Source organism: Polyodon spathula, chromosome 4 (genome assembly GCF_017654505.1).
Source record: "Polyodon spathula isolate WHYD16114869_AA chromosome 4, ASM1765450v1, whole genome shotgun sequence".
Lineage (NCBI taxonomy): Eukaryota > Metazoa > Chordata > Actinopteri > Acipenseriformes > Polyodontidae > Polyodon > Polyodon spathula.
The window spans coordinates 73,218,270-73,241,785 of record NC_054537.1 but is presented as its reverse complement, the minus strand read 5'-3'; the positions used below and the strand labels follow the sequence as shown (position 1 = coordinate 73,241,785).

The window sequence follows — 23,516 nt, the reverse complement described above, 5'->3', positions numbered from 1 at the left end:
AAAAATTGTGTTACATAGTGTTATTGTATAAAACACATACAATTATTATAATATAAAGTTAGAATGAGGTGCTCCTCACAGTAGAAAATTCAAAAGGTCCACCATATTACTATTTAACATTTAACTCAAAAACTATAGGGCCACAGAAAACAAAATATGCTGAAAAAAGACACTATACAGGGTTTTGTAAAGTGATACATGAGCTAAAGCAGGTTTTGTGAACTACTCACAACTTTTGTTAAACTGAAAATCACTGAAATTCCCTTTGAACTTTGTATCCTGGGCTTTCTTAAGAAACATATGGTCTCTTTCTTTTCTGGGGTTCTGGAATACTATATAGAATAATTATAATAGCAAACAACAGAGGGTTTTATTGATGGATTGATGGACCCAATAAAATAAATATACACCAGGGCAAAATCTTACAATTGAAAACTTAACACTATATATATATATATATATATATATATATATATATATATATATATATATATATATATATATATATGTAATATATCATATAGCACAAATTGTAACATCAAATTGGTGAATGCATACGTTAGCAGAGATTGGAGTGAGGTTTTTGAATACAACATTGAAATGGATTTGAATTTCCTTTCTGCTGAAACTGAGGCCAAAAAGCTCTTAAAACAAATGACTGTTGAAACCCTCTATTAGCAACCGTTGCTACTGTAGGGTTAACTTCCACAAGGCTTCAGAGAAGGGAAACGCCTCTCTACCTTGTTTAGCCAGATTAGGCTGTTAGGAAGTTAACAAGGGAGTGGCCCCGTGCGATGGATTATTGTTTTAAATACTATCTTGTTCCTATTTAAACATTATTCTTGAATGAAGAGCTGAATCAAAAATCATATCGAACCTATTTTGAGAGAAAGGGCAACTTTCGTCACAGACAGTTTCGGTTTGTTACTAAAACTTTTAGAGGTTATATTGATAACCTACTAATTCCTAAAGAAAAAAAAAAACTCATGTGCCGCGCACTGAAATAAAACTTTCTTCGGAACGTGCTGTTGACAATGGTTGAGATGAATTTAAAGCAATTCTGTTAGAAGCTTTTTATTGGCATGGTAACCACACTAATGGTTCGGGGAATGTTTCTGCCCGTTTGACTTGCTGTTGTTTGTCTCTGAATCAGCAGCTCTTGTTGCCAGGATTGTGTTTGGGACGCTTGTCCTTCAGTCCTATCGGGAGACTTGTGAGAGTGTTTGGTAGACAGCTCGAAAAAAGAATCATATCCGATGAAGAGTAAACGGGATCAACAGCACATGATGGCAGACGTTAACCCAACATCGGTACAGGACCTGTCGGCATTTGTAAGTTACGGGTCCGTTGTTGGACATTACTTACTCCTGAAAGTTTGCAGCTACACATCAAATCAAATGTTTAACAATGAAACCTAAATCTAATACAACACATTACAAGTATGTATACTTTATGTGCGTCTAAAATAAAGTCTAAACATTTAAAACACTAAAATGTGTTTGTAATCTGTTTTATAAGATGTGTGTTTAATTCTAAAGTTTTTCAATTATAAATCAGATCTGTTACAATTGTGGTAGTCTGATGTATCTCCTTAGGATATATACCGAATCTGAGTTTGATAGCTCTTTTCTTTTTGGAGGTTATAGTTTTCAAGGAACAGTAAAACACAAACACGTTTCAGGAAAAACTTTGTAAGCACTGGATAGTAGTTTGTATCGGTATAAATGGTAGCACACCCCTTCATGTGCGTTTATGTACTATGTAATCTGTAAAAGCACTGAGTTACAGTTTGATTAATTAGAGTATAGCCAACCAGTTGGCACAAGTACTAGAAAGCTACTTTTTACATATCCTTGCTAAATAAAATGTGGCTACTTTAACATGTTATTGTACATATTTCTTTCTAATACAATTGTTTTTATAAACATAGATCATTTGTACAAAAAGTCGCCTGCTATAAAAATTAAGTTATGTATACAAAATGTAAGTTTATAAATATTTGTCTAAATGTTATAGAAGTATAAATAAAGTTAAAATAAATTAGAAAATCTTCCTTGCACATGTGCTTCAGTTTGCCTAATACATTCAAGGTATTGATGCAAAGCTGATGAAACCCCTATGAAACATATTTTTGTTAATTGTTTTAAATTTCAGATTACCCCATAGCTATTGTACAATCACAACACGGTACTACAGGGTGTGTGTCATAGTGGGATATAGCTACTTATTAGGAGTTTGAAGGCAATTGGCTTCGCTGTGTATCTCACAAGGTACCTGAGCAGTGGTGATGTCCCACAATGACATGCCACTTGTGCTATAGTGCTTAATCAACACTGAGGTACATCTCTTAAAGGTATGTCAACCTCAAACAATAATGAGAAGTTTCAGCTAGATAAAGGAAAACAGTTACCCTGTTAGAGGGAGAGTGCAGATTACCCACAACGGGAACATTTTCTATAATAATATGTGGTACCAGGAATTCTTAAATCTTCCTTTATTAATCACGTGATTTATAAAGTAAATTCTTAGCTATAAATGACTGTATGCAAAAGAAAAGGAACAATTAAGAATTATTGCATTCTTTGCTTCACTTTTTCATATGTTAATTGTATCGTGCTGTGCTTTTATTAGAAACAATTTAACTAGGAAGAATTCGTAAATAATCTGTTGTTAAATAATCTGCCCTGGATATTGCATTCTTTACATATAAAAGTTCACGCTTCAAAGAATTTTGATCAAAGTTTACATTAAGCATTTGGACCAATACTATAGAAACGGGACATTTGAAAACAATCAGTGCAGTAGAAAATGTCAAGCTGCCAAAATAATTATTAGCTACAGTAACAGTATTATTAAACAAAATACTTTTGGAACATTCTGACAGATTCTGTTGCTTTTTGTTTTCAAAACAGGTTGAAACAACAATGCAGAACCTACAGGGAACGTTTCAAGCGATGTCCAACCAGATAATCTCAAGAAATATCCTTTAAAGAATAAAAGCTTTCCTTACAGTAATCTATAACAGATTGCATGGAATAATAATTTTAAAAGTTGCTGATAAAGGAGGCTATACCACAACCACAGTATTTTTAAAGACTAAAGTGTTGTAGTTCGCTATGTCTTTGATTGCAGTACTTCTTGCTATATTTCTCTCACATTCTTGGTGAAAGAATCCCATATATAGTAACAAAGAAATATTAAGAAGCTTATTAATGCAAACTGTTTTCAGCTTGTTCAGTGCTTTACCTGCATGGTGTATTGGTTGCATGAAACACATTTGTGATCAAGTGACTGTGCCCTCTATGAGATTCCTCATTACACACTCCCCCCACCACCACCACCATATGATTAAGAAACCACGTAGGCAAATCGTGGGGCAATCAGAAAACAACACCTATAAACCCCCAGTATAAACCATTGTTGTATATTGTAGCATTTTTAAAGCACTGTGGGTAATCTCTTGACAGATACAGGGTGATTCCCCGGTTCTGTAAAATGCACTAATAGAAAACAACTGTGGCTTATGGGTTTTAGGGTGACCAAATTGACCCCTAACAAACTATACTAACTTCCACTTCTTTTAACTGTATATACAGGAATTGATATTAGTAACAGTAGTAAAACTGTAAAACTGTTTTTCTTTAACATTTTACTGGATGAAATGGGGACCCGTATTGATGACCTGGAAAAGAATGTATCTGAGCTGATGACACTAGCAGGAATGGATGAACCAGTGGAAGATAGAAAGGTAAAAAAAAAAAAAAAAAAAAATGCATTAATGTATAAAATACATACTACAGCATTCCAAGTGCTGGCTAGCTGGGGATAAACATAGCACTAAAAACCAACCTTATGATTGATTTGTTTAAAGTTGAATAACTGATGAGAAAACAAACTGAACATAAACTGATTTAAATAATATGCATACTGGTATCACCCATGAATAATATGTAAGAGTTAATCTTAGTAATGTTCTACTGTGAAGAATCCAATTACATCATACCACAGGAGAAAACATGTTAAGATGTGTTGTGTTGAATGCTTACTCTCACTATGTCCATGATTTCAGATACACTATATGGATCCCAAGATAGAGTAACATTTGCAATAACCAAGAAGACATGCATTAGTAAATGACTATTAGCTAGATTCTAGAGAACCCTTCAAAATATAAGAATGCACAATTCAATATTGTTTCACTATACTAATGTTAGTTTTTAATGTGACTATCCTTTCTTACCTTTTTAGCAGTAAAAGTGAAAAAGCAAAAAACTTTTGCCCAGCAAAGAGTTAGTTGGAAACATTTTACAAGTTGGAATTCACTACAAGAGGGTGGACAGTCGTCTGATTGCTCTATACATGAACCAGAATGGCATGTAATTCTGAACAAAATGAGACTCCCTCAGGACAACTGGCTGTTGAACATTTAGGAGGGTTATCTAACCATGTTCCCATTTGTATGAATACTGTGGACACTCAACAGCAATGCAAAAATGGAAGATCACATTTTGGTGGACTTATCTGTGACCATTTACCACTCAACCAATAAAAATGCCAAACATCTGTGTTTGTATTTATCCATAATCGGGATATTATAGTATGGTGTCATTACTGCGTGACTATGCCTGTCTAGCTACAGTTTAGTTCATTATACCAGCTGGTGAGAGGTAAAATTTATCAGAGATGTACTGGCAGCTTGAAACTTCTAAAGGTGCGGGTAATTTTGGGTGTCTCAAAGGAAGTCTGATGTTCCATTAACCTTCTGTGCAAAGCAGATTCATAATAAATGTTTACAGGATATTATAGTATGGTGTTGTTATTTAATGACCATGCTTATCCAGCTAGTTTAGTTGATTATTCTGACCTGAGTGGCTCATCCAGTAAAGGCCCTTCTGTATGGTGTGACTCATGTGATCAGAAGCTTACTGGTTTTAAATTTGGTTGTACCGAGTTACTGATCTTGGCTGGGGGTCCACTAACTTATTTTGATAGTGTGCATTTCTAATTCTGATGCAAGTCAGTTTTAGATTTAGCCTGAAATATTGAAATCAGGCCAATCACAAAAGTTCAAATCCAGTATAATTACAAATATACTGTATTCTAATTCCACTCAATGATTTTATGCATGTGTACCTGGTCTAAGTGCAATGGATGTTTTTGCATGAAAGATGTTTTATCTATTGAAGCTTATTTCAAATGTTTATTCCGCCTCAGAAGTCATGTTCCATTATCCATCTGCAAAGCTGACACAAAACACTACAAGACCTGTTAACATAAACCAGAGATATGAGCGAAAATATAATTAAGTGCAATACTTTATTGCATTAAAAACAAACATTGAAAAAATATTAACACAGTTTTAAAAACTCTGTCCAGTAAATGTGTCATCAATGTTGAAAAAAGCTGGAACTTTGGCAAGGACGCATTGGAATCAGTATCTGTATTTGGTAGAGTAGTCCTTCGGAGACACCACCAGACCTCGTCCTTTACGTGCCCCTCTATAAACTGTCTCTACAATGTCTATCATCTCATGATTGTCTTCCATTGTCCAGTTGATTTTGTTGTTGTTACCAGTGCCTAAATCTATCATGATGTGTTTGTTCCTAAATGGGAAAAAAAACATGATCAGGGCATTTATAATTAAACCTTCAATAAAAAATAGTTTTTTTTAATTGAATGTTTAATTCCCACTATAAAACCACTACGGAGTTAAAGCCAAGTTTGGAGAAGATGAGCAAACATTTTTAAACCTGATTTTGAATAGGCACCTCCAACTGAAAAACTGAGGAAAAGGTAAAGCACAAGCAAGAAAACACTATTGGCCCCCCAACAGAGAAAGACTTTGTCCCTTGTTTGAGAATCACCAGCTTAGAGCTCTAAAGCACTGTAACCAGGTCTTAGTTTTACCCAGAAGCATAGGTTGAAGTCCCTGGATCTTTGATACATGGGTGTCTTTTACACAAAATACAACTATAGAAGAAAAATTACAAGACATAGAATATATTATGTTTTAATATATATATATTATATGTATTATATATATTATATATATATAATCTTTTTTTAAAAGAACAAGAAACTAATGAACTCACCTGAAAAAACAACATCAGACCAGTGCAAGGATCATTTCTATTCATGACATCTTGTTAAAGTCTGGCATGTGTTTTATCCACAAGATACATTACTGCAAAGTTTTTTTGTTTTTCAAAGAACAAAATAAACTGAAATCAATTAATATATTCACACATACACAATATATATATATATATTATATATATATATATATATATATATATATATATATATATATATATATATACACACACACACACACAGTGTGTGTATTAACTGTATATAGTTAGTTCAAAAGTTTGCAAGACTGCTCTGGAATATGCTATGCCATACATAAGTAATCCATACATACTTTTTCAGCAATACTGTACAATACTTCATCCATTTTCATACAGGTGGGATCCCAGTCATGGCCAAATCTAATCACCAGAACTCTATCTTCTTCTGATAGAATGGCCTGGTCCACCTGCCAGCCATTGTGGAGATGAGGCAGCATGTACGACATCTTCACTAGATTGTGCTTGTTTTCTAAATGGGAAGAAAAAACGATTATAAAATACAGCTTTTCTTAATTTATTAAAATAAATCACTTTCAGGGAAGATGACACAAAAATAACTCACTTCAATTGGCTGGTTTTACAGAGCATGAGAAGCATTTGAGAAGGTAGTCCACAATTAGGGTCTGTGAAACCAACAGGATATTGAGGTACATACACATTTATTGTAACCATTGCGCCCGATAATAGCAAAGCCGAAATCAGTAGCCCCATTCCGTCTTTAGCCTTCTATCTTCCATTCCCTGGACGTGACATTTATTGAACTAAACATCCAATCTCTAAACTAAACTAAATACATATTTTTCATTAAATAATTGTCTAATTTATCTTCATTACTTTCGTCGTCATAATAAAAAGTCAATGTAATTCCTCTAGTTGTACAAACATTATATAAAGAACTGTATCGCACCGTAATAATCTATTCAGTTCACTATTATTATTATTATTATTATTAATTTCTTAGCTGACGCCCTTAGCCAGGGCGACTTGGCTGTACACAAAAAAAATACATTTCAAGAATTCTAGTACAAACTAACAGCAAGGTGTACAATTACGTGAAATGCAAAACCAAATTAACGTATGTATAATGTAACTTGTGTTTTCTGGGTTTAGAATGTAATATATTTAGATATATTTTCCAGTTGTAACATTGATTGGTTAGGTTTTATATTTTTGTTTTGTCAACGAAACACACGGGCCATTTGGACAAAGAAAAAAACAAGACAAAGAAAAAAAAAAAGAAAGCCTTACCTTACAAAAGGAATTTACGAGATAAAACAAATCCAAAAGCAAACATGCAATTTTTTTAGGAGAACCTTGTGTGTAGTCTTTAAAAAAAAATCAGTATATCCCTTAAATTTCTACCACTTCATGTGTGCGTGCAACCGGCAAACAAGCCAGCCAAATAAACTGTCCTCTACGTCATTTCTAAGGGACGTGCACGTTTGTTTGGTACCGTATTAGCGCGAATATAAGCGCATTTGTTACAACCGCATTAATGTTCACCTTTAATCTGTGTTATATCGAATTAGCATTGTAATACTCAATTTCCACCTTAGATTTAAAAAATGCAAAAAAAAGTGATTTATAGTCATACAAGTTAAGGATTTGGTCAATCACCGATAAAAAAATAACCATTTTGCGATTTGAGCGATTACAAATTATTAAAGAATAAAATGAAAGGTTATTTATTCACAAATTATTCAAATTACATCTCACCACGAGAAAAAATGTTAAGATGTGTTGTGTTTAAAGCTTACTCTCACAATGTCCATGAAAAGTTTGATTTCAGATGTACTACATGGATCCCAAGATAAATAGCATAAGATTTACAATAACCAAGACGACATTAGTATATGGCTATTAGCTAGATTCTAGAGAACCCTTCAAAATACGAGAAAGAATGCACCATGTTTTATCACAATCAAATATTGTTTCACCATACTAATGTTAGGTTTTGTTAATGTGACTATATAGCCGTTCTTACCTTTTCAGCAGAACAAGTGAAAAAGTAAAAAACTTTCGCCCAACAAAGAATTAGTTGGAAACATTTTACAAGTTGGAATTCACTACAAGGGGGTGGAAAGTCATCTGATTGCGGTATACATGTACCAGAAAGACATGTCATTTTGAACAAAATCAGAATTCCCATATTTGGACATGCACATGAACTTGTTGTGTTTTATTGTTTGTTGTTTGGTAACCTTAAATCAGAAGTTAAAATCCAATATATTAATAGAAAGGTCTGAAGTAGCTGTTTCCAATGATATAATTTGTAAACTAGTGGAATATAAAAAAATAAATATGTAAGCCATGTCCCCATACAAAAAAAAAAAAAAAAACTATTAATAAAAACATATATATTTTTAATAACTGCTAATATCGACCACTTTCCAAGATAGATAGAAAAAAAAATCTGGATATTAGTTGCAAAATTGTATGAGGATTTCAAATAACAGTTTTCAAATATTTGTTACCGTTGACAAGCTGCAAGTAGGGATTCAAGGAAACGCATGTACATGGATTAGGGAGTGGTTAACATGTACAAAACAGAAAGTACTGATTAGAGGAGAAACCTCAAAATGGAGGGAGGTAACCAGTGGAGTACCACAGGTATTAGGTCCTCTGCTATTCCTAATCTACATTAATGATTTAGATTTTGGTATAGTAAGCAAACTTGTTAAATTCGCAGATGACACAAAAACAGAAGGAGTGGCAAACACTGTTGCAGCAGCAAAGGGCATTCAAAATGATCTAGACAAGATTCAGAACTGGGCAGACACATGGCAAATGACATTTAATAGAGAAAATTGTAAGGTACTGCACGCAGGAAATAAAAATGTGCACTATAAATATCATATGGGAGATAATGAAAGAAAGGACTCTATGAAAAAGAGCTAGGAGTTTTTGTTGACTCAGAGATGTCTTCATCTAGACAATGTGGGGAAGCTATAAAAAAAAGGCCAACAAGATGCTTGTATATATTGTGAAGTGTTGAATTTAAATCAAGGGAAGTAATGTTAAAATTGTACAACTGTACAAGTAAGACTTCACCTTGAATATTGTGTTCAGTTCTGGTCACCTTGCTACAAAAAGGATATTGCTGCTCTACATAGAGTGAAAAGAAGAGCAACCCAGAATTATTCTGGGTTTAAAAGCCAGGTTATATGCAGGCAGGCTAAAAGAATTGAATCTATTCAGTCCTGAGCCAAGAAGACTACGTGGCGATCTGATTCAAGCATTCAAAATTTTAAAAGCTATTGACAATGTCGACCCAAGGGACTCTGTCAACCAGAAAAAAGAAACAAAGACGAGGGGTCTCAAATGGAGATTAGACAAAGGGGCATTCAAAACAGAAAATAGGAGGCACTTTTTTACACAGAGAATTGTGAGGGTCTGGAACCAACTTCCCAGTAATGTTGTTGAAGCTGACACCCTGGGGTCCTTCAAGAAGCTGCTTGATGAGATTCTGGGGTCAATAATCTGCTAACAACCAAACAAGCAAGACAGGCCGAATGGCCTCCTCTCGTTTGTAAACTTACTTATGTTCTTATGAGACTCCCTCAGGACAACTGGCAATTGAACATTTAAGAGGGTCATCTAACCACTTTCCCATTTGTATGAACACTGTGGACACTCAACACCAATGCAAAAATGGAACAGAAGATCAGATTTTGACTTTTTTTTTTTTTTTTAAATGTACAATATAAGAGTCTATCTGTATCAATTTACCACTCAATGCAAATTCCAAACATCTGTATTTGTATTTATCCATAATCAGGATATTATAGTATGACTAAATTTGACTAAAATTCATCAGAGATGTACTGGCAGCTTGAAACTTGTAAAGGAGCAGGTAATTTTGGGTGTCTCAAAGGAAGTCTGCTGTTCCATTAACCCTCTGTGCAAAACAGATTCATAATAGATGTTTACCTAAACAGATCACATTTTATATAAAACACTAGAGGGTCTGTTAACATAAACCAGCTCTGTGTGCCAAAATATAATTAAACATAGTATTTTATTGTGTGAAAAACAAACATCGAAGCACCTTAACACAGTTTCTAGTAAGATAAAGTGTTAGTTCTAAATCAGGGAACACTGAAATAGTGTATTCACCGTCCTATATATGAAGGCTGTTTATTGTTTGAAAATGTTGGAGCAGAAATTCACTTAAGCTATGCAAAAAAAAAAAGAGACAACTTAGACAAAAAGAACAATTTATGACTTTACTGAACCAATATCTTTGCCATTGTGGTATCCAAAAAGCTAATTTTCAAAAGGCATGAAAGAACTGAAAAGAAAAACAAACAAAAAAGTGTATTTTTTTTTTTTGTCCAGCTAAATGTGTCATCAATGTTGAAAAAAGCTGGAACTTTGGCAAGGATCCATTGGAATCAGTATCTGTATTTGGTAGAGTAGTCCTTCGGAGACACCACCAGACCTCGTCCTTTACGCGCCCCTCTATAAACTGTCTCTACAATGTCTATCATCTCATTATTGTCTTCCATTGTCCAGTTGATTTTGTTATTGTTACCAGTGCCTAAATCTATCATGATGTGTTTGTTCCTAAAGAAAAAAAAGAAAACATGATCAGTGCATTTATACTTAGTTTCAATTATTTTTAAAACAATAGAACATTTAATTCCCACCATAACCACTATGGAGTTATCAAGCCAAGTTTGGAGAAAACAAGAAAACATTTTTAAACCTGATTTTGAATAGGGACCTCAACTGAATATGAGGAAAAGGTAAACCACAAACAAGAACACACTATTGGCCCCCCAACAGGGAAAGACCACTTTACATGCTGATTTAAAAGAGAAATTTAACTATTTTCTGGGCACCCCTGTCAAGCTTTTCAGACCCTACTTTGAGAATCACTAGCTTAGAGGTCTAAAGCACTGTAACCAGGTCTTAGCTTTACCCAGAAGCATAGGTTGAAGTCCCAGGATCTTTGATATATGGCTGTCTTTTACACACTTTTTTTTCTTTTTAAACTAAATGAACTCACCTGAAAAAAAACATAACAGTGCAAGGGTCATACAATTCATACATCTTGTTAAAGTCTGGCACCTCTGTGATATCCACAAGATAAATTACTGCAAAATTTTTCACCTACAAAAACAAAAAAAAAAACCTTTGACTTAAGTTAAAAATTATTATGTAGCACAAAAAAATATATTCTGTTTCTAGTTCTTCAAAGGCTGCAAAGTTTCTCTTTTCACTCCTGGACCTCTCTATTCTAGTAATACTAATTAAATTTGGTCCAGGGAGGCCCAATTTTTGCATGAAGTCTCAAATATCGGCTTTATATCATCTACGCCATACATAAGTAATCCATACATACTTTTTCAGCAATACTGTACAATACTTCATCCATCTTCATACAGGTGGGATCCCAGTCATGGCCAAATCTAATCACCAGAACTCTATCTTCTTCTGACAGAATGGCCTGGTCCACCTGCCAGCCATTGTGGAGATGAGGCAGCATGTACGACATCTTCACTAGACTGTGCTTGTTTTCTAAATGGGAAGATACATTAAGTAAAAGCTAATCGATTAGAAAAAAAAAAAATACTATATATATATATATATATATATATATATATTTCTTATTTTTTATTACAATAAATCACTTTCAGGGCAGATAACACAACAATACCTATATTCAATCAGCTGGTTTTATAGACCCCGATAAGCACTGAATAAGGTTATCCACATTGTGCCAGATCATAATAGCCGAGACAAAATCAGCAGGCTACTTCCGGCCTTGGCCTAGAATGTTCTATCTTCCGCTAGCACTACAGTACGTACATTCCTGGGATGACATTCACTCAACAGAACATCCTAGGTCCTAAACTAAACATAGATTTGTTTGTTAAATAATGACTAATTTATCTTAATTTCTTTTGTCGTAACAATAAAACGTCAATGTAATACTTTTAGTGGTACAAACATTATGCAAACAACTGTATCGTACCGTAATAATTTACACAGTACACATATAAAAGATGCAAAACCAAACTATCGTACGTGTTATTTAACTGGAGTATTCTGCGCCATATATTCATTTTCCATTTGTAACATTGACTTGTTAGTTTTATTCTTGTTTTGTCAACGAAACAGACAAGACTGTTTGGACTAGACAAAGAAAAAAAACAAGCCTTACCTTACAAAAGGAAAAGTTACGAGATTAAACAAATCCAAAATCAAACATACAAGTGTTCAGGGCAACCTCACGCGCAGTCTACAGTTATCTTTTTTTCTTAAATTTGTGCGTGCAACCAGCACACCAGCCAGTCTAATTACGCTCTCCCTTACGTCATGCCAAGGGATAAGGAGGTTTGTTTGGTACCGTATTATCACGAATATAAGCGCATTTCTAAATGCATTGTTGTTTATCACGAATATAAGCGCATTTATAAATGCATTGATGTTCACTTATTCTGAATTCTTTGTACTGTATTGTATTGCATATGAATTAGCATTGTACTATTCATTAAGCATATTGGTACAGTATGCTTAACTCACACATTCAATAACACAAAATTCAACCTAATTTCCCATCCTTGACATTTATTATATTAATTTAAATAAATTCTAAACTTATTTACAAAAATATAATAAAACAAAGTAGTACCGTTATAATTCATACAACTGCAACTCTTCTTGCGCTCGTACAACTTTTATTTTTTTTAATTCTTTATCCAAAAACCGGAAAACTTCTTCAACAGGACTAATTGAACTAAACGCCACGTTACTCATTAATTTACTTTACCGCATTTACAATTACTAACACTATTTATTTGTCTGCGTCACATCATATGCAACTTACACATAACCCCTAAACTTAACCAATAAATCTAACCCCTAAACCTTACCCCTACCCCCTAAACTTAACCTCTATCCCTAACCCTATACCTAACCTATACCCCAACTCCTAAAGTTAACCTCTAACTACCCCTACCCCTAAAACTAACCCATAAAAATAACTCTGTTACTTTCAAACTAACTCTGTTACTATTATTTCAACACCGTTTGTTTTGCACCCTCTAGTGGCTATTACATCTGACGCGCACTGCCCTGAACTGAAAGGTGATAGGTGGTAATGTTTTCATCTATATTTCATAAATAAATTCATAATTTCTGTATTTTCCTCATTTTATTGTTTGTAAAATGACCTATTAAAGCTTGACTGTGTGAGTTAAGTGTACCGTAACCACGCATATGCCTGTTTTCATTGCTGACATTTCCACCTGAGATAAAAATTTTAAAAAATGCAAAAAAGTGATTTATAGCCATACAAGTTAATACATATAGAAAGTACTGAGTAGAGGAGAAACCTCAACATGGAGCGAAGTAACCAGTGGAGCACTGCATGGATCAGTATTAGGTCCTCTGCTATTCCTAATCTATATTAATGATTTAGATTCTAGTATAGTTAGCAAACTTGTTACATTTGCAGACAACACAAAAATAGGAGGAGTGGCAAACACCGTTGCAGCAGCAAAGGTCATTCAAAATGATCTAGACAAGATTCAAAACTGGGCAGACACATCAGGCATTGATTCAAGCATCCAAAATTCTAAAAGGTATTGACAATGTCAATCCAGTGGACTTTTTTGACCTGAAAAAAGAAACAAGAACCAGGGGTCACAAATGGAGATTAGATAAAAGGGCATTCAAAACAGAAGATAGGAGGCACTTTTTTTACACAGAGAATTGTGTGGTCTGGAACTAATTCCCCAGTAATGTTGTTGAAGCTGACAACCTGGGATCAGCCATCCACTTTTTTCGCACTGCAAGCCTCTGTGAAGCCATTACAGAACTGCATGTCGAATTGCACACAGGCAGGCCTGCAGGTGCCCGACCAGCCACAGGGGTCACTTAAACCAGCCAACTTAAACCCAGGCAGCGCTTGACCAATTGTGCGCCACCACCTGGGAACTCCCGGCCCCAGACAGCAGTGGCATAGCATGGATTATTATAGGGCGCATCCTGTACTCTGAGCAGAGGCCCTTTACTGGGTGCAACACTCAGGAGCCCTCCTAAATGTTTTTTATTTATTATTTAAAGACTGAGACACACTTTTTTTCAAATTGTAAATTCTGTCGAAATTCCATGAATTCATAAGATTTTGTTTATTTCTGCCTAAAAATGTTGGTTGATTATTTCTGTAGGAGAACCAACTCCAACATGTAGAGTTCATTCAATAAGTTTACTATTCCTGTTGTTGCATATTTTTCTATATTTTTAAACTGACTAAGAAATAAATACGATTTTAAATCAATACCACAATATATAAATAGCTTACTATAATGGTAATGTCATCACTTTTATCTGCTTATAAGCCTAAAGCCTCCATTTGCGATACCTTACAATAAACCACCCAATGTACCTAGATTACCATTTAAAATACAACTGAGTTTACCACTGGAATACACTATTAAAATTACCATTCATATTACCATTAGCTACCAAACAGTGTTCCAAAACACTATTTAAATTATCATTTCAAATCCAGTGGTACACAAATGGTAATATTTAATGATAAATGCCTATGGTACTGAATGGCACATTGGGTGCCAGCAAATTGAAGGAAACGAGATAGACGATGAGGCTGATAAATTAACATTGTGAGATACTATTAGCATGCAAGTTCCCTATAGTTATGAAGTGTGGGAAAGTAAAGGGAGAGTACAGTATATAACAGCTGGCAGAGAAGGGTAGGATGAAGGGACAAAAGGGAGAGGGAATTATAAAATGAATCAGGAAATGAGTTGGAGGTTGGAGTTTAAGGGACATAATCGAAGGGAAGAAGTTATTTTAACAAGCCTAACTATTGGCCATTGACCAGGGGCCAAGAAAACTGCGATTAAGTCTACATGAAAATACTACTGTTTTAGCTCTTTATTTATTTATTTGTTTATTTATTTATTTATTTGAAATAATAGTTTATTGGTACTCCTGTCCAGTAGGTGGCGTTAGTAAGTCCTGATGGTGGACTTAATACGCTGATAAAGTACAAGAACAAGATTCAATCATCAGTCAATTGCTTTCGTCTGCGACGTGCTAGACATTACAAGTGGCTGAATAACATGTTTTAAGATCTGTGTACCTGTCAATTCAGACGATAGTAAGGAGGTGACACAATGTTTGCATCAAAGGTCTGGTTTAGAGTATGTACATATTTAGTAGCTCCGAAATGCGGTAGCAGTACAGTGGCTAAGAAGCTGATCGCCGAACACCCAAGGGAATCTAATTATCAGGTTCTGAGGAATTACTTAAAAACTGAAAATAGTTTGAATAAACTTCAGTTTAACAATGTCCAGAAAATCAACCTTCACACGTCCTGCATTCAGTGTGGAAACAAAAAATTGTTTAAAAAGTTTGCCTCAAAAACAAAGTAAGTCCAGTAATTGAATAGCGATGCATGTTGATGACCTGGTTTATTATGTGCACTGACAACAATGTGTCTAATTTAAGGACAGCGACTGTACCGTTGTCCAAGGTGAGTGCTAGGCTCTGTAGCTGGCGACACAGTGTATTGAGAATCCTGTCTCGATTCCACTTATGCAGTATCATGACGATGAAAATACCAAACATTTTAAAGCCTGAAATTATTTATTTTCAAAGATACCTGTTGCAGATACTGAACACACTTTCAAATTGAGCAATGTTCCATTTAGTTACAAGTATTCTCGAAATAAGAAGTATAGTAACTGTGGCCAAAAAAATGAAACCTATTATTTAGTGAGTTTACGAAAAATAGAATCCAGTAGCACGTGTATTTTTCATAAAACATGTAATAACCTATATGTTTTAAACATGTTTACTTACAGAAAGAAGTTTTGGTACGAAAGCCCAACCCTTGGATCTAAACTGGTTAGTTGATTTAAACTTAACTTGTTTGCTGTTGTGTTTTAAAGGCACATCATATTTAGTAGATACACTTACCTATATTTTTTATATGTGTAGAAAAAACAACCATTGCCATACAAGAAGAAGAGACGATGGGAATTCAGTTTTCGAGAATTGTTAAACCTACTATCCGTATACTGTAGATCAAACCACATAATTAAAATGGTTTGGATCTTATTTGTACAAGTTGTTATTTATAATGCCTTCGTTGCTCTTGTAATTTTATAGTATTACATGTGTCTAAATTTATGCATGACATCCGTACTGCATGTTACTTGCATTTTCTGTATCTTAGATGTGCAAACCGTCCAGTTTGGAGACCGTTTTGAAGCGCACATCATCACCACAGAAAGGCAGCAGAGAAGACAGCATCCGTATGAGAACTCTGAACACCATTCTGTACAAGGCAATCGCAGACCTGATGAGCACTTATGAAGTTAGTCCGCAACTTTTTGACCTCGGAGTTGAAATTTCAAAGGCAAGTAAAATGTACAGTATGCGTTTAATTTTTTTCATATTTTGGGGTTACATATCATTGGTTATGAAAGACGCTGGACAAGCAACACTGGAAATATAAAGTTCTCCTTTAATTATCGTCAGAGCAGGGATCGGACAAGGTAATGCAATCTTCCTGTCATTGCCCTGCTAGCTGCCTCTTGGCTGCCTGGGTGCAGCCATCCTCTCGGGAGGGTAAGGCAGGTGCTCCTGTATTATTTATTTATTTATTAGCAGACGCCCTTACCCAGGGTGACATACAGTTGTATATAAAAAATACATAAAGAATTACAGTACAATTAAGAGCAAGATATCAAATACAATGACTTCAGTCCTTCAGAGCAAATCCAAAACATAGTGCAATTTGATATAGGGGCAGTTCAAGAACAGGTAACAGTACTGATAGTTACATCAAGGTTGGATACGCTTGCAAGTGAAATACAAAATACTATAGATTGGGTTAAGTGCAGGATTAAATGCAGTAAAATAGGGAGCAGATACTTGCAAGTTAAAATGCATTAAAGGCAAAGTGCTATATTGTCCAGAAGGGGAGAGTTGAGTTTTACAGGTGTTGTTTGAAAAGGTGTGTCTTGAGGAGGCGTCGGAAGGTAGTCAGGGACTAGGCACTCCTGACATCCATAAGAAGGTGTAAACAGGATGGCTTTGCAGGGGTGACGTCAGACCAGAAATGCAGACTCCAAACAATTAGGAATGGCGGTGAATCTGTAACACTATGGCATCCAGAGTTTTATTAAATAATAATAATCACAAACAAAAGGTTTTAAAGAAAACAAACTAAACAAATGGTATGTTGGCCAAACAAACAGACAAACAAAACGGATTAACACAACACAAAACAGACACTAACAAAAAGCGGACGAACAGACAAACACGGTGAGTTTAAACCAATTATTTATTTATTTACTTTCTCCTCCACACCCATTCTCCACTCACCGAACACACAACCCCGAGTGAGTGAAAGCATGCAGCTTTTATGCAGCTGTACAACTGCACGTTAATTAATAAAAGTGCAATTCCCTGTGCTCACATATTTTACTAGCATGTGAAGTGCTGTGCAATCCTCGTGCCTAAATACAAGTATACATTTAAAACACTTGTGCTCGCAACCCATATTTGTATTCTGTTTATTTTATGCATAAAACACCAACATTAAACACACTGCATTCAACATAAAGCACTTATAAACATAAAGGGACGGGACACTCTGCCACAGAAGGTCATTCCACCACTGTGGGGCTAGGATGGAGAAGGAACGGGCTCTAGAGGCAGGGGAGTATAGAGGAGGTACAGCCAGTCCTCTAGTGCAGGTGGAGCAGAGAGGTCGGGTGGAGGTGTAGGGAGAGATGAGGGTCTGGAGGTAGCTGGGTGCAGTCTGATCAAGGCATCGGTAGCTGAGTACAGAATCTTGAACTGGATGCAAGCGGTGATCGGGAGCCAGTGGAGTAGCATGGGAGAAGTGAGGCAGAGAGAACACCAGGCGATCAGTGGAGTTCTGGATGAGCTGGAGCGGACGGATGGCGGATGCAGGAATGTCAGACAGGAGTTGCAGTAGTCTAGCTGGGAGAGTACAAGGGCTTGGACGAGGAGTTGTGTGGAGTAGGGTGTACTGCTCAGGTTATTTACCAAGAACAGTCTCAAAAGCAGGCCAGTCTGGAGAACATATTTGGCTGCAGATTTTCTGAAGGAATATTAGAGGCAGCAATCAGTGAGACATGGTCGTTAATATTTAGCAGCGCTTTTGCCTTTATTGTCATTCTAAATATGAATGGTGTCTAATGACACTTACCCCTTTACCTGCCCACACGACTATGCCAATATTTGTACATTATTTCATGGTTGTTCATATGCATGTGTTTCGGTAGTTTATTGAATCCAGACTCTGCACTTTTCTTGCTTTAGAAGAGACATTTTTAAGGATGAAAAACTAAAACTTTTGTTGAAGTTAATATGCTCAGCTCAGGAGGAACAACCATGGTCCAGAGGTTTCATGGCAAAGGGCACTTTATGTTGTGTTTTTGCGCAGCTTGCATTACTGTGACTTTCACTAAAATGCATAGGATTTTTATTTTCTTTCACTATCAAGGTTTCTCTGCCGTTGGATTTCTCCTCCTGCCGTGTGTACTGGAAGATAAGTGGGAAGTCTGAGAGAGATGATTTAATTCAGCAAGTTCTGGAAAAGAGTGCCCCTCGCATAAGGTAATTACTAGGTTTTTCTCATACAACAAATAATTTTATTTACAAGCAAGGCAAATTTCAGTAAGGCAGGGTGACACTGATTCGAGGCACCCCAGAATGGCAGTATTGTGTTGTACATTCAGATACATTTGTAATTTAAGTAAATGTCAATGGTTCTGAATTAAATAAATACATTTTGGGTAGGAACCTTACGTTGCTTTTCTACCTTTCCATTACAAGAACTATTTTGTTATTAATTTCTCTCTTTTTATAGATATCTTCTCATCACTCGCCAAGTTCTTGGAAGTGTCCCCCCTGTAACGTTTATTAAAGACAAACAATATGCAGCAATATCAGAGGTAGGTTGAAAAAAGAGAACAAAATAAAGTTCCCTTATTTTAATGATCTAAACCGTGAGGTGTTTGATAATAAGTGAAGTACAAGTCCTTCACTTGTATTGACCCCAACCTGCTTATTCTCTTGGAATGTGGTTATCTCCTAGTATACTTGATGCATCCTTAGTTATAGCTTATTCATACACTACAACATATAGCGGTGGCACATTTGACAGGAATTTCTCAAAACCAATCATCCCACAAACTGTGAATGCAGTGGCTTACTTTTCCATGCTACAGACACCTAATTGTTTAATTTGATTAATTATGTATGGGCATTTCCTATGATATACTTAGGCAATAACTACTGACCATATCAAATGCTTGTGGGGATAATGCTCTAATGAGTGATTCAAATCCTAGACTAAGTTGAGGATGTTGTACTACAGTAGTAAAGTCTTCAAGCATCCTTACATTACAGCTAGTATATGACAAGAGGGGCATGGTCTTTGTTATAAATCCTGATTAAAAAAAAATAATAATTTAGTCAGGTCAGTGCCACTTCGGCTCTGTGTTTGATTTCAACTGAATCAGTTCTTTGGCAGGATATAGGGATTTGGAATCCCATTGAAGTGAACTTCAGAAAGATTTCATTGAATGTTTTTATTTAATGATATAATTTAATGTGTTACTTCTATTGTTGGCAGGTCCTGACTTGGGTGTTTTTCATTTATTTTATAGTTTGCTGTAGGTAGTTGAACTGGAATTATGCAGCTGTATGGTTTATAGTTGTCATAATTGTTTCTTTCTTAAGGTTGAAAAACTGTTAGAGGCTGCTGACTTTGGGCCAGAAGAGAGCACAGGGGATTCTATGTCACTCGTGAATGATCAGAGGTAAGCAGACTGGCAGTTGTACTGATTTGGATAGTAATATTGTGATGTGAACTGATGTGTACTTGGGGTTTAGTTGTAACTTGGGCTAAAATCAAACCTGGGTCTGCAGAAATAAAAGGCATGAGAATGTATTGCACAACTTTTAATACATATACAAAATATGTATATTTATGCAAATGACACCCCTGGCATTACTTATAGCTGTGTTGCAGGTGTCTGTCTGTAACAGTTTTAGTTTTATCATTAGAAGCACAGATTCAATTTCTTGAGGGTTTTGGAGTCACCACGGTGACATATATATATGCTGGCTAATATAGGGCATTGTCAAAGAGACGGCCGAAGTGGGCGGCGTCAGAAGCAGGAAATGAATACACAAAACAGGACGGATGAAATGAAATGATGAAGACACCTGCTGGCGCCGGTTTATTACAAAATAAAAGGTTTAAACAAACAGAAAACAACAGGACACGGCACTCTACACCAAAACAAATAGACATAAACAAAACGAACTACACAGACAAAACACGGTGAGTTTTTAAATAAACAAGTATCATGCTGGTCCCACCAGCACGCAATAGCAATTGTTATTAAATTCTTTATCCTCTCTCTCCAGTTCTCCACTCACCGAACACCCAACCGCGAGTGAATAAAACGTGCATCTATATATACTGTTGTGCTGGGATTCAATTATTAATTATTCACTTGAATCCCAGCACGTGAATTAATTATGTGCAACCTCGTGCTCACATATTAACTACTTTAAATGTACGTGAAGTGATGTACAATCCCGTGCCTAAATACAAATATACATTTTAAACACTCGTGTTACACAGACCGGTTTATATCCCGTGTACCAATGACTATACACCAACATTTAACAAACCAAACGCAACATAACAGATAATATACACAGGGGCGGGCACTTTGTCACAGTTATATACTGTAAATTTGCATGAATATTTGTTAAAAGAAATGATTCCACATGCTGGAACATACTGTAGGCCAACATACCAGCACCTGCCGTGGTGAAGGCTATGCTTGGGAACCACTTATTTAATGTTAGTGAAACTGCTTGGGCATTTGATATGAGATGCTGTTCGACATTATGTGGTTGTAGGTGACTTTTGCACAGAACAGACACCTTGTAATGTGTTGTTTATATAGTTGGCAGGATATGTTTTTTAGTTGTTTAAAAACATTTAACTTTCTTCCTCTAGAGAAACTTCAACCTCATCAAACCTGTTTGGAATCAACCATGAAACACTGAACAGACAAATCATGGAGCACAAGAAGAGATCCACAGAAAAGCTCACAGAGCCTGTAGACTCCAGCTTAACAGAGCAGCAGCAAGAGCTGCTGGCAGAGATGAGGAAAAAGAAGACCATAAAGAAAAAAAAAGCAAAGTACAACTTTGATGATGATATCACCCCTGAGACGTACCTGCTGGAGAAATACAATCAAGAAAAGTATAGTGAAGAGAGGGACCAGCTAGAGGACCAGCTAGGAGAATCAGAGGTTAAAGAAATGATGGCACAGGAAGACCAACAAACCAGATAGTGCTTGATCTGTACAATGCATGGACATTTTCAAGCTGCTTTCTTCATTAAACAATGTATGTAGCTAGAGCTATATATCATTATTGGTATTCACAGGTTCCATGTACTTGCTGTCATTTCACAACAAAATATTTTCCTAAATCTTACCTGCTCTACACTTGAATTTACTATATTGGTCTCAAATGGGCAGTTTTGAAATAAACACGCCATAGCAAACATGTGTTTTCATTTTAAAACAGGACATTGGCTACTACTCCGGATATAAGAAAGCTTGGTCAGTTCGCTTGCCTAGCCTGTCAGAGATCTGTTACCCATGCAATTCATAATTCAATTCACCTCAGTAGTGTCTTCATGGTCAAGTCATCTTACTGGCTGGGAGCATGTCAGTCAGTAGGGGAATCAGCTGGTTGGTTACTGACAGGAGACCCGTAAGGGGTGGGGACAGATTTCACTCCTGACCAAGACATTTCACCTGGAGATTTCTTTAACTTAGTATAGTTTCACATAGCAGATTTGAAAATGAAAATACTGTTTTCTAAAATGGTATCTTTCAAAACTACACATTTTAGTGTTTACATTACTTCTGTCACTCTTGAGTGCTTACTTAGGACTAGAACAAATTATATAAGGTCCGTGGTAAAGATACCTTAATTTAAAATTCTGTGTTATGTATTCATATCTGTCCATCCATTATCTGCTTAGTTCTTTACATGGTTGTGGTGAGCTGGAGCCTAACCTGGCAGTCTCAGGGCACATGGCATGACAACACCCTGGATGAGACACCAGTCCATCACAGGGAACCACACACACACACAACAATTTAATATGACCAATCAACCTGAACAGCATGTCTTTGGACTGTGGAAGGAAACTGGAGCACCCAGAGAAAACCCATGCAGACATGAGAACATGCAACCTCCACCCAGACAGACCCCTAGACTGGAATTGAACCCAGCACCATGGTGGTGGTGGGAGGCAGCAGTGCTAACCAGCACACCACCATGCCGCCCCTATTCATGTCTAGATGTTTATATATTTTTTTTATTTTGGTTTAAAACGTAGTGCAAACTCATCTGTCTCAAGTAAACAGATTACAGTGGTTTATCCTGGTCCGTTCTAGTTCAAAAGACTGCACTGTTGGTTTAAGAAAGAAAAAAAAACAGTTAAGTCCATCAATTGTGTCTAGAAGTCTGAATCTAGTTGCTGTTAAGACAGTTTTTATTGAGAAAGAGATTATATATTAAAAATACAAAACTGAAAGATCATAACTGGATAAGTCTCCACCCCCCTGAATTAATACTTGGTGGAAGCACCTTTGGCAGCAATTACAGCTGTGAGTCTGTTGGGATCGGTCTCTACCAACTTTGCACACCTAGATTTGACAATATTTGACCATTCTTTACAAAACTGTTCAAGCTCTATCAAGTTCCTTGGGGAGCATTGATAGACAGCAATCTTCAAGTAATGCCACAAATTTTCAATTGGATTTAGGTCGGGGCTCTGACTGGGCCACTCAAGGACATTTACCTTTTTGTCCCTTAGCCACTACAGTGTAGCTTTGGCTGTGTGCTTTGGGTCGTTGTCATGCTGAAAGGTGAACTTCTGTGCCAGTTTCAGCTTTCTTGCAGAGGGCAACAGGTTTTCCTCAAGGACTTTTCTGTTCTTTGCTTTATTCATTTTCCCTTCTATTCTGACAAGTGCCCCAATCCCTGCCGATGAGAAACATCCCCAATGATGCTGCCACCACCATGCTTCACAGTAGGGATGGTGTTCTTTGAGTAATGCACTGTGTTGGGTTTGTTGCAAACATAACACTTTGCATTTGGGACAAAAAGATCAATTTTAGTTTCATCAGACCACAGAACCTTTTGCCACATAACTACAGAATCTCCTGATTGTTTTTTTGCTTGCTTCAAATGTTATTCAAGGCGGGGTTTCTTGAGTAACATACAGGCCAGATTTGTGGTGTGCTTGGGATATTGTTGTCA

At 36.0% G+C, this 23,516-nt stretch overlaps 3 protein-coding genes and 1 long non-coding RNA gene across 10 annotated transcripts; 2 read left to right on the top strand and 2 right to left on the bottom strand.

The window, feature by feature from the left end:
- Window positions 1-752: 752 nt before the first annotated feature.
- LOC121314837 (heat shock factor-binding protein 1-like) lies at window positions 753-5,605 on the top strand. 3 transcript variants are annotated; one of them, XM_041248547.1, is made up of 5 exons: window positions 753-919; window positions 1,157-1,331; window positions 2,913-2,979; window positions 3,654-3,748; window positions 4,070-5,605. In XM_041248547.1, exons 2-5 carry the CDS (start codon window positions 1,257-1,259, stop codon window positions 4,097-4,099), a joined length of 267 nt encoding a protein of 88 aa, XP_041104481.1. In that variant the 5' UTR covers window positions 753-919; window positions 1,157-1,256; the 3' UTR covers window positions 4,100-5,605. The 3 variants fall into 3 exon arrangements, with proteins under 3 accessions (XP_041104481.1, XP_041104482.1, XP_041104480.1); XM_041248548.1 differs by having other exon boundaries at window positions 753-1,331; window positions 4,249-5,605; XM_041248546.1 differs by having other exon boundaries at window positions 753-1,331.
- txnl4a (thioredoxin-like 4A) lies at window positions 5,298-12,459 on the bottom strand. 4 transcript variants are annotated; one of them, XM_041248542.1, is made up of 4 exons: window positions 12,301-12,459; window positions 11,479-11,654; window positions 11,143-11,246; window positions 5,298-5,603 (listed from the first exon to the last, which is right to left on the bottom strand). In XM_041248542.1, the coding sequence occupies exons 2-4, from the start codon at window positions 11,629-11,631 to the stop codon at window positions 5,432-5,434; spliced, it is 429 nt and encodes a 142-aa protein (XP_041104476.1). In that variant the 5' UTR covers window positions 11,632-11,654; window positions 12,301-12,459; the 3' UTR covers window positions 5,298-5,431. The 4 variants fall into 4 exon arrangements, with proteins under 4 accessions (XP_041104476.1, XP_041104475.1, XP_041104477.1 ...); XM_041248541.1 differs by lacking the exon at window positions 5,298-5,603 and adding an exon at window positions 10,344-10,697 and having other exon boundaries at window positions 12,301-12,456; XM_041248543.1 differs by lacking the exon at window positions 5,298-5,603 and adding an exon at window positions 10,344-10,697 and having other exon boundaries at window positions 12,351-12,453.
- On the bottom strand, window positions 6,423-7,560 carry LOC121314838. Of its 2 annotated transcripts, XR_005950163.1 has the most exons (3): window positions 7,380-7,557; window positions 6,694-6,754; window positions 6,423-6,600 (listed from the first exon to the last, which is right to left on the bottom strand). It is a non-coding gene; the product is annotated as an uncharacterized LOC121314838 (long non-coding RNA). The 2 variants fall into 2 exon arrangements; XR_005950164.1 differs by lacking the exon at window positions 6,694-6,754 and having other exon boundaries at window positions 7,380-7,560.
- A 2,740-nt stretch (window positions 12,460-15,199) lies between the features above and the next one.
- On the top strand, window positions 15,200-21,993 carry LOC121313859 (putative ribosome-binding factor A, mitochondrial). The gene is made up of 7 exons (XM_041246644.1): window positions 15,200-15,537; window positions 15,974-16,016; window positions 16,348-16,530; window positions 18,652-18,764; window positions 19,018-19,102; window positions 19,893-19,972; window positions 21,190-21,993. The coding sequence occupies exons 1-7, from the start codon at window positions 15,284-15,286 to the stop codon at window positions 21,527-21,529; spliced, it is 1,098 nt and encodes a 365-aa protein (XP_041102578.1). The 5' UTR covers window positions 15,200-15,283; the 3' UTR covers window positions 21,530-21,993.
- The last annotated feature ends 1,523 nt before the right edge of the window (window positions 21,994-23,516 follow it).